We start from the raw sequence: 11,158 nt of genomic DNA, 5'->3' as shown, positions 1-11,158 counted from the left end.
TCATATAAAAATATACACTGTTTATGTTGCACAAATAGAGTGTGTGAATCTTGCGAGTTCCCTTATGTTTTCCATATTTTTCTTATATTTATGGAGAGGTCTCAAGATATAACAGCATTAAAGTGGAGGATTCAAGAGAGGTCAGCTTGATGAGTGGAAAAGTCCTAATCTTGGTGCAACCAAAGCACTCAATATTTTAAGCTTATACAGAAAACCATGTAATTAAATTCGGACAATATTCAAATGAAAGTTTCTCCACACTTGGAAGCCAGATATGTCAGGTATCTTGGTTAAACATTTGCATTTGAGAATTTCAAAACTCTTAGATTCACCAACTTCTGCAATGAAAAACGAAAGAAAGAAGAATTCAATGAATAATCTTACAGCGGATTATCAATTTACAAGATAAGGAAAATGCACTCATTAAACTTGCCTTCAATAAGTTTATCAACTCAATTGTCGAAATACTACTGCAGGGTAACTTGCATAGGGCAAGTTCCTTTGGATGAAAATCAGATGGTAAACTATTTGACGGATATCTCCACCATTCAAGCACTCTCAAATTATCTGGTAGATATTCTGGACCTTTCGAAAAACTACCATTTCTAATAATAAGTGTTCTGAGGTTCTGCATATTCTGGAAGGCCTTTCCATCCCATTCTACTACTTCTTCTTGATCAAATATGGGGAAATCCAGACATATGATTTCAGTTTTGGTAGTTCCCTGTTAATGCAAAAGACATGAACCAACCACAATACAAGCATGTCTAAGACTTTAGTACACATATTTAGGGAGAAATATTACAAAAGAAAAAACAACTATGATAAATCAAACCATTCATGAATTTCACTCACCCTGTTGTTTTCTAAAACTTCTCTAACATCTTCCAGTAACCATAACCTGCTACGCTCACCTGGCTCTATCAATGATTCCTGTCGGACAATATCTTTACCCATGTCCTCAATCAAGTCATGAAATGTAACTCTATCATAACAAGGTTTTGTACCATGAATAAGCTTTACTAGAGATTTGTCAACCAATATGTCAATGTAACACTTCATGTTCTGACCATACTGAGCTTGAAGTATATCTTCGACCTCTGCCAATTCATATCCTTTGAAGCAACAAGCAAAGTCAAGAAAAACACTCTTTTCTTTTTCCTCCAAAGAATCAAAGCTTGCTTTAAGTATTGTTTCAACCGGATTATTAGGACATTTTTTTAATTTATGGATGACTGGTTTCCATTCTTCTACACTTTTTCCATACAAGTTGGAACCTATTACTTCCAATGCTAATGGAATGCCAGCAGCAAAAGTTACTACATGATTCAGGAGATCCTCATAACTTGGATCAAAGTAATGCTTTTTAAAAGCTTTCCATTTAAGCAATTGAAGAGCATCATTGTTATTTAATCCCTTCACCTCATAAGTTGTTTGAACATTATGGGAGGCTAACAGCTGTTCATCTCGTGTTGTGATTATGACTCTGCTGCCAGGACCAAACCAATCAGCTCTTCCAACAACTGCCTGCAATTGCTCCTCCTTGTCAACATCATCTAGAATCAAGAGAACCTTCTTTTTCTGAAGCCTACGTTGTATCACTGAAATTCCTTGTTGCACACTTGTTAACTTCATGTCCTTCTCTCCAAGTAAATTCAGAAGAATGATGCTTTGAAGGTATTGTAACCCATGCTTGTTTGATTTTTCTCTCACGTTTTCAATAAAACATGAAGCATCAAACTTGTACGAAATCAAATCATTATAAACTTCTTTGGCAAGAGTTGATTTCCCAACCCCGCCAATTCCATGAATCCCTATCATGTGGACACCACCATCACATCCAACATCCAAAAGTTTCATTACATCTTGCACTTTTGACTCTATTCCAACTGGGTAATGACCAGGATTAATCTTCTTGGAGACCCACTCCACAATCTTCCCAATAAACTCATATTCATATGCATTCCTGTTTCGAAAAAATTCTAGTTAGTTTAAAGTTAAAGCCTTGCATGATGTCAAGGTTGACAAAAATTTATTTTCTCTTCTAATTTTAACACCAAATCATAAATCCAAGTGAAACTTAATCTCATTTGAAAATAGAATACTGGCAGGGTGGGTACCGATGGTCGATGTGAAAGAAAAACAACTTAGCTACTTGATGAAGAAGCATCTTCCATTTCAACAACTTTTCCATGTCATGCTTGAGCCTCTTCTCATGTTTAGTCAAGGCTTCTCCAAAACTGCCTTTCTGCAATTGCACCAGTGTAGGATCCACATAATAAAAGACTGGTAAAACCAGAAGTCTTTTTCTCTTAAGGCAGTCAAGAATGGTTGCAAGTTCATCAAAGCAACAGGTGGAAGAAGCATAGTTTACAGAAAGCACAGTGATAGCAATCCTGGACTCTTTAATTGCTTTCACAGTTGTTGGTGTAACTTCCTCTCCTCTCTGAAGGTTTTCATCATCAATGAAAGTGTGGATTCCACTGTCATGAAGAGCTTTGTAGAGATAGCCCGTAAAACCATAGCGTGTGTCTAAGCCTCTGAAGCTGAGGAACACATCGTAGCTGAATGCATCTGAACTTGACTCCAGTCCAACAGAATCATGATTTAAAGCAGATTCCCATTCTTCTTCAACACAATGGAATGCAAGAAGCAAAAGTTACAACATGATTCAATTTCTAATCTAAAAGTAACCGCAAAAGATCTAGAAGACTGATATGAGTTTCAAATAAAGTCAAATCAACAAACTAGTTTGTTTAAAATCTCTTTCTTTAATCTCCGTAACTCTAGTCATATTCAGGTTGTGTCAGATCATGTAGCTTGTAATGATAGAAACGGAAACAAAATACAAAGAAAAAAAAAACTTTGAAACCTGTGGTAAATCTCTGAAAGTTCTCAAGACTGGAACAATTTGAAAGTTCTAGTATTTCAAGAGAGTTTAAGTTTAGAGGTGGAAAACTAATAAGCTTGCTGCAACCAACAACCCTCAATATTTTAAGTTTAGTCAGAAAACCAACTGAGTCGTGAACTGTAATTAAATTCTCACACTCTTTAAATGAAAGTTCCTTCAAATTTGGGAGATCAGATACATCAGGAATGTGCGTCAAAATTTTGCAGTCGTCAAAACTCATGACGGTTATATTCTCGAACTTCTGCAAAGAAAATAAAGGAAAAAATAAATAAGAACCTAATGAATAAATTTAAAGTTAATTACGTAATTTTCAAGATGATGAGAATATACTATTTAAACTTGCCTTCAATAAGTTATCCAACGCAGATGGTAAACAATTTGAAGAAAATCTGAACCATATCAATGTTCTCGAACTTCGAAGAAAATGATTGAAAAACTGAAATTTTTTATGAAATTTTTGGAGGGTTTTCATCCTCTTGAAGCTGCTTGCATTCCATCCTTTTATTCTTTTTTTGACAGATTTGGAGAAATCAAGATAGTTGAATTCACTTTCACATATTCTCTGTCAATGCAAAAGGCTCGAATCAACCACGATAAAAGTATAATACAAGCATGAGGTGAGAGTGTGATAGATAGTGAAAAAAGATTAAGATAAGAAACCAATCATTCATGAGTCTCACTCACAGTGTTATTCGAAACATGAATCACATCTTTATGTAACCATAATCCACTGTTCTTCCCCGGCTCTTTCCGTAATTCCTCCCAGGCAATCCTTATACACATGTCCCTTACCAAGTCATGCATTGTAAGTCTATTATCAAAATAATCATACTTCAACAGAGATTTTTCAACCAGCATGCCAATGTGATGTTTCATGCTACGACCATAACAAGCATTAAGTATATCTTCAACCTCTGTCGGCGCATATACATTTAAGAAACGAGAAATATCAAGAAAAACACTCTTCTCTTCTTCCTCCAAAGCATCAAAGTTTACTTTAAGTATACTTAGGATTTCCATTTTGGGAATCATTTCATATTGTTTGACGGTGGTCTTCCATCCTTCTATACTTTTTCCGACCAAGCTGCCTCCTATTACTTCTAAAGCCAGTGGAAGGCCAGAAGCATAAGTTAAAAGACTATTCAAGACTAACTCATACTCTGGATCAACCTTTTCATTCCTGAAAGCTTTCCATTTAAGCAGCTGAAGAGCATCATTATTATTCAATCCCTTCACCTCATATGTCATAGTAACTCTATGGTTTTCCAACAATTGTTTGTTCCGACTTGTGATGATGATTCTGCTGCCAGGACCAAACCAGTCACATCCTCCAGCAACTGCTTCTAATTGCTCGGGATTGTCAACATCATCCAGAATCAAGAGAACCTTCTTCATCTTCAGCCTACACTTTATCGTAGAAATTCCTTGTTGCATACTTGTAAAGTAGATGTCCTTATCTCCTAATATCTGTGATAGAAGGATGCTTTGCAGGTGTTTTAACCCATGTTTGTTTGTGTTTTCTCTCACGTTTTCAAGAAAACACAATCCATCAAAATTCTCACCAATTAAATCATTGTAGACAGCACGAGCAAGTGTTGATTTTCCTATCCCACCCATCCCGTGGATTCCTATCATGTGAACACCATCCTCAGTTCCAAAATCCAAAAGTTTCCTTACTTCTAGCACTTGTGAGTCTAGTCCAATTGGGTAATCCGAAACATGTGTAAAAGAATCACGAATAATCTTGTGATAGACATCCTCAGCAATTCTCTTAATAAATTTGTATTCATATCCAACTCTGTTTCAAACAAAACAACGTTGAAACTAAAAGCCTTGTATCCATATGTTGTCATGGTTATCAAATATTTATTCTCTCAAACTTATGCAATACAATGAAAGTTCATGTATAAAGATTGGTAAGGTGGTATACCCGTCTTCGAAATGATAGCCAGACAAGTTAGCTACTTGACGCAGAGCCATCTTCCATTTCTGCACCTTCTCCATATCTTTGAACCTTCTCTGATGCTTAGTCAATGCTTCTCCATAACTCCCTTTCTGGTGTCTCACATCTGAAGGATCCACCTTATAGAATACCGGTATAACATGTAGCCCTTTATTCTTGCAGTTAAGGATGACTGCAAGTTCATCCAAGCAGAAACAGGAAGAAGCATAGTTTTGAGAGAGCACAACGATGGCAATCCTAGACTCTTCAATTGCATTCAGAAGCGCTGTTATTGGTACCTCTCCCTTCAGAATCATCTCATCATCCATGAAAGTGTGAATTCCCCTGTCACGGAGAGCTTTGTAGAGATTGCCAGCAAAACCATAGCGTGTGTCTCCTCCTCTGAAGCTGAGAAACACATCATAGGTGGATGATGCAGCCATTAGAGTAGGGGTTAGTATGATTATGGATCGATTGGTTGGTGTGTTGGAAAGGAGAATCAAAGTTGAATAAACGTGAACTAGATAAACTCAAAGATTAAGCGGATAACATCAAGTTTTCAGTTGACTTTACGCTAACATATATTACAACGTATAAATAAATTATCTTAATTAGACTACCTTGAACTTTTCATAGTATGATTATAAGGTGGCATTTTGTCTCTCTCACTGTCAGTTTCAATTGTTTGTTTGTGGTGGTTTATCACTTTCATTATTGGATTGTTTTAGGAAGTGTTAGAAATCCAAGTATGAGTTTGAGCACCATGATAAATAAAAATGAGAAAGTTAAACGATATATATGGAAGAAGAAAACTTCTAAACTCATTATTTGAATGTTTCTGGTTCAGAGGTGATGTCATAGTTCTTATATAATTTGACTCATAACTTAACTTATTGGTGTCAAATCTTTGTATTAAATCTTCCTTGAAAAACCCAACAAGATGTTCAAATGTTCAGGGTGGTTTGGATTCAATTTCGTTAATGTTTAAGGGAAAGTGGAGGTGGCTAGATGTAGTAGCAAAAGAAGCATGGTGGATTTTGTTTCATTTACAAACTGATACACTTGATCATGAATGGGAGAAAAAGAAAAAAGCATGGTGGATTAATTCTTTTTTCAATTTTAAGAAAAGGAAATTAAAGAAAAGTTAAAAGAATGGGAGAATTCAAGAAGAAAAAAGATTCAATAATAAGAACTAATGTATTGAAGAAGAAATAACTCGGGAAAAAGAAAGAATTAAGAATTCAAAAAGAAGAAAGGGACTAAAAAGGAAGAAAGATACGAAGAAGAAAAAAGACTTAAAGCATTTAAGAGGGAAAAAACAAAGAAAAATTCAAGAATAACTAAGAATTCAAGATGAAGATGAAGAAGAAGAAGAGAGAACAATGTTTAACATTTCTGCTGCTGCAAACATTATCTTTTGTTTGTCAATCACGTTAGTATTTAATAATTTTTTGTTATTCTAGTGCTAGTTATAATAAGACTTTTGGAACAAAAAATTTGTAAAACGAAAGTTCTTGAGTTGTAGTAAAAGGATAAAAAGTATGAGAAGAAAAGAAAAAGAATAATAAGATGGGGTATGAAAATAAAACACTGGTTTCCTTCATTTACAGTTTCACACCTGATTCTCACCATGCAACACCAGGAATGAAGCAAACAACATCCAATAGAATTCCTACTCAAACCAAAAAGGAATTATTCTCAACCCAAAGCTAAATGAAACTTTGATATAAAAGGAAACTGAATCACAATTCTTTTATTCATTCAATCCATTTCCAGAACTTCTTCTAGCAATAGAAAAATCTCAACCAAAAAGGAAGCCACAACACTGCAATGGAAATCAATGCTGCTGAAGCTGCCACTAATCGCTCCTATGAAGATTTTGAACCTTATTGCAAATGGCTTACACAGGAAGGACAAGCCATTCTTGAGATTCATTTGAAGGGTACCTGTTAAATTTCCTTTTTAGTTTGTGCTTGTGTTCTCATTTTTAATACAACTTATGGTGTCCCTTTTTCCATTTTTGACAATTTATGAATCACTTAATAGTTTTTCCAAAACATTCACATCTATAATCAATAAAAAGTGGGAAAGTATGATATAAGTTTATTCTAATATTATAAACTTAAGGTGTTACATTTTTACAGGGTTCAAAAAGGAGCAACTTAAGGTTGAAACCGATAACTGGGGAACAGTAAAAATTTATGGAGAAAAGCCTGTGAATGCAAGCAATAACAAATGGTGCCGTTTCCACAAAGAAATTAAGATCTCAATAGGGAGTGATACGAATGCAATTCGTGCAAAGTTTTCTCATGGCCTTCTCTTCATTGCCATGCCTAAAGAAGCAGTAAAGGAGCTTTTCATTTATGGTGCAGAAACAAGAAACAGAACAAATGCTATTAAAGTGGCAATTGGAGTAGTGTTTGTGGTGGCACTTGGGACTTACATAGCTAGAAGAGTATATAATGATGAAAATGTTCAGTTAATTAGCTAGAACGTCAAAATTGAAATGTGGGGTGTTAAAAAATCAGGATATGTATTCTATGCTGATAATGCATAGCAGAGGAATGTTTGCTTTCAGAATGGTTTTCTGTGGCAATGAGAAAAAGTGAGTAAGGTGTTCATATTTTTATGTTTTCTTGTATCATATACATACCTTCGAAGAAGAAGAATAATAATAATAATAAAGTGTGCTTTGGATCACACAATACACTCATGTGTTGGTGGTGATTCTTACATAGTCCGTTAATACTAATAGAGTAGCTGTAAACATCAAGAATTACTCCCATTTGGGTCATAGCATAGAATGCATATTTAGCGTTCTTCACCTCATTAGCTAAGTAATAGCCATTCATTAAAGTATTAAAGGTAATAATATCAGGTTTGATATCAGTTTTCACCATCACAAGCAGCCCATTCTTGGCTTCTTTCAGTTTTCCTTTCTTGCATAATGCATCAATCAATGTATTATAGGTACAAACTATGTGGCCTATCGACATCCCTAGTCAGACCATCGATCAAGCTGTTTAAGGATAAGCGGTCGAAGGCTGCCCGTTACAGGCGGACAATTCTTTGGATCGTTGATGTAACAATTTCTTCCGAATGATTTAAGGGAGCTCACGACCCGAACGGCCACCGCCGCTCATTCTAGTGAAATTTTGTCGCCATAATTATGAGAGCGTCGACAGCACGCACGACCTTCGGTCGGGCGGATGCATCAAAACTAAACTTGTAAATTAAAGTAATACAGGTCAGGAATCAAGTTTAAAAAGCAATGGGACCATGATTTAAAAAACCTTAATCAGATGCTCATGTCAAAAATTATAAATAGGAGGTAAATTAATGAAAACTTTTATTTCGCATTTATTACAGCATTAATTACATTTATTTGACCGAATTTGAACTGACTTAACCTCAAACTAGGAGAAAAAGATAAAGACATTGAGTGTTTATAGTTAGGTGTTAGGTCTTGTACCTAAAACACAAACATTTGTCATCATATTTTAGGTCACAACATTAGGAATAATTCCTTGCCAATTACTTCGGAATATAAATTATATTTATTGTGGATCAAAATTTTGACACCCATTAAATAGTAGTTGAAGTTTAGGATTTATGGTTTAAGTTCGAAGTTACTTTCTACATTAAACTTTTTTTTGTTAGATTGAATAGTTATATTCTGATTATTTTTATTAAGACAAATTATGCAAAATATTGTTGAGAAATGTTATGTAAAAATTAAATTGAAATCTATATAAATACTATTTAGAATTAACATTTTTTTTATGTAGATATTTTGATTATGTGGAAGATTTTTACAAGAGACTTTTGGGTTCTCTTGGTTTTTTTACCTAAGTCCATTAGTATCAAATCGATAGTTGTAATTAATAGGCTTAAATGGTCTTTTGGTCCTAGTTTAGGACCACTTTTTTCACTTTGGTCCTACCTTTGAAAATGTTTTCAGTTTGGTCCTACTTTTCGTAATTTGTTTTCAATCAACTCCTTTTCGTTAACTCCGTCAAAATCGTTAACGGAACAATGCCAGCGTGGTAATGTTGTGTGACGTGGATACTGTTCAGTGAGTTGGACGTTTGCACTGTCATTGCCCAGATTTTAAATTGAATTTTAGGGTTTATGTGTTCATTGTAGTTTAGGGTTCCATTTCAGCTGAAAACCAATGTCTCGTGGGGCATCTTCGTCTTCTTGCAACAGCTGGGTTCATCGGAGTTGCAATTCCTGCCATGGTGGTTCTAGGGTATCAGGGTCACCCCCAATTTGCGATTGCGGAGACATTGCAGTGGTGCGCACAGCTAGAACTACAAAGAATTTGGGTAAACAATTTTGGGGCTGTGCGAACTTTAAGGTTTGTTTTCCACTGTTCGGGTTTGGGTGTTTCTATCACTTTCAGTCCTTCACTTTCATCTTCACGGTTTTTTTGTGTTGCAGAGATGTGGTGAAGATGTGTTGGGATGCAACTTTTTCAAGTGGTGTTACGAAGAGGGTGCTGATGAGCGAGATGCCATTATCGCTAGGCAAAGGCAGAAGATTGTTTATATTGAAAATGCATTGACTGTTTGGAGAAAACGGATGCAACTGTCATTAGCTGTGATAGGTGTTCTTATTGTAATGATTGTGTGGGTTGATTTGGTTGTGTTGCTGCAGCTTCAGTGGGACGTTCTGCACAGCCATGGACAGGAAGTGTTGGACAATTGTTCCTCTTGTGCCTCATTTGAGTGTTATCTTTTGTAAGTTCCCAAGCTTCCAGCCTTCTCTTCTTCTTTGGTATCCCTGGCAGCCTTCTTTTAAGTGGTGGTAGAACATCAGGGAAGGCAGTTGTTTCCCAGAAAAGTTGGCCATTGGCAGGAAGAACTATGGAGTTGTATATCTCTTCATATGTTGTACGTCTGAACCAATGTGGAATGTAATCTTCTGCCTTCAAGTTGAGGAAGTTCAGTGCAGCAATTGCATGGCAGCAAAGTGAAAAATTTTAAACCTAAAGTAGGACAATATTGAAAAGAACTTAACCTTAAACTAGGACCAAATTGAAAATTTATAAAACTAAAGTAGGACCATATTGAAAAGAACTTAACCTTAAACTAGGACCAAATTGAAAAATTTTAAACCTAAAGTAGGACCAAATTCGAAAGTACCTTGGTATCCAATACTTAGTTTGTTCAGATTCTTTGGACAATCTGGCGCGTATTTTAGGGCATATATCTCCCTCGTACTTCTGCACCTTGGATCTATTCTTGGACCACCTTCTCATAATATACAAACGGATGTCTTCCAGCATTGAGATGATTGGCTTGGACCTTGCATCCACAATTACGCTGTTGAAGGCTTCACTCATGTTGTTTACCAACGTGTCACATTTGGCTTGCATGGTAAACCTAGACCTGGACCAATATCTGCCAATACAAATTTGTTAATCCATTGTTAATGTGGAGAATCAGTGATATTGCTAACTAACCTTGGTGGTATTGCTATTAGATATTTGAAGGCTTCCTCGTTCACTTCTTTAATGTTATGCATTTCTCTTTCCCATGCTCTTGGGTGCGTGCAGGTTGCAGCCTTCCACATCAAGCTTTTTAGTTGCTTGCTTCCAAACTTCTTTCTAAAATTGTTGTACAAATGCCGCATACAAAACCTTTGCTCAGCGCCAGGCAGTAGGTCTTGTATGGTAGGAAGCAAACCCTGTGTATATACTAGTCAGTTAGTTTTCATATTACAAAAATAAAAGAACAATGAACACAAAAAAATATGGAAACATATCACCTTTTGTTGGTCGGACATAAATGTGCAGAACCTACATACATCAGCACCTCCCAGGTCCTCAATCAACAACTCCAGGAACCAGGTCCATGTGTCTTTGTTTTCAACTTCAACTACTGCGTAGGCTATAGGAAGCATCTGGTCATTTGCGTCACGACCAACAGCAGTGAGTAGCTCACCCCCATATTGTCCTTTCAAAAAACAACCATCAAGGCCTATGATGGGTCGACAGCTGACAAAGCTATCCTTGCATGCCTTTAGACATGTGTAAATTCGCATGAAAATCTTCTCATCATTAAAATCTTCCACTTTAATTTTAACTGTAGATCCGGGATTTGATCTGATTATCTCATGAGCATAATCATATATCCTTCTATACTGATCTTTAAAAGATCCTTCAACCACCTTCGCTGCTAGTTGCTTTGCCCTATGAGCCATTGAAACTGAGACCTTTGTATTCCATTTCCTTGCAGCTTTATTACGTATATCAACCAGCTTCAAATTAGGATTTTCTATTAATGTGTTGTCTAAGGTTT

At 35.9% G+C, this 11,158-nt stretch overlaps 3 protein-coding genes across 3 annotated transcripts; 1 reads left to right on the top strand and 2 right to left on the bottom strand.

The window, feature by feature from the left end:
- Positions 1-71: 71 nt before the first annotated feature.
- LOC114181902 (TMV resistance protein N-like) lies at positions 72-2,659 on the bottom strand (the record flags this gene model as incomplete). The annotated part of the gene is made up of 4 exons (XM_028068557.1): positions 72-338; positions 434-724; positions 856-1,966; positions 2,121-2,659. Coding segments are annotated over 4 exons (1,989 nt in total), but the record flags the coding sequence as incomplete, so codon positions are not given.
- On the bottom strand, positions 2,627-5,430 carry LOC114181900 (TMV resistance protein N-like). Its single transcript, XM_028068553.1, has 4 exons — positions 4,842-5,430; positions 3,596-4,709; positions 3,255-3,473; positions 2,627-3,152 (listed from the first exon to the last, which is right to left on the bottom strand). Exons 1-4 carry the CDS (start codon positions 5,294-5,296, stop codon positions 2,787-2,789), a joined length of 2,154 nt encoding a protein of 717 aa, XP_027924354.1. The 5' UTR covers positions 5,297-5,430; the 3' UTR covers positions 2,627-2,786.
- Positions 5,431-6,612: 1,182 nt separating this feature from the next.
- On the top strand, positions 6,613-7,556 carry LOC114182466 (inactive protein RESTRICTED TEV MOVEMENT 2-like). Its single transcript, XM_028069341.1, has 2 exons — positions 6,613-6,795; positions 6,998-7,556. Exons 1-2 carry the CDS (start codon positions 6,684-6,686, stop codon positions 7,342-7,344), a joined length of 459 nt encoding a protein of 152 aa, XP_027925142.1. The 5' UTR covers positions 6,613-6,683; the 3' UTR covers positions 7,345-7,556.
- The last annotated feature ends 3,602 nt before the right edge of the window (positions 7,557-11,158 follow it).

This window comes from Vigna unguiculata, chromosome 4, assembly GCF_004118075.2.
Source record: "Vigna unguiculata cultivar IT97K-499-35 chromosome 4, ASM411807v1, whole genome shotgun sequence".
Classification (NCBI taxonomy): domain Eukaryota; kingdom Viridiplantae; phylum Streptophyta; class Magnoliopsida; order Fabales; family Fabaceae; genus Vigna; species Vigna unguiculata.
This window is presented reverse-complemented; position numbering and strand designations above follow the sequence as displayed.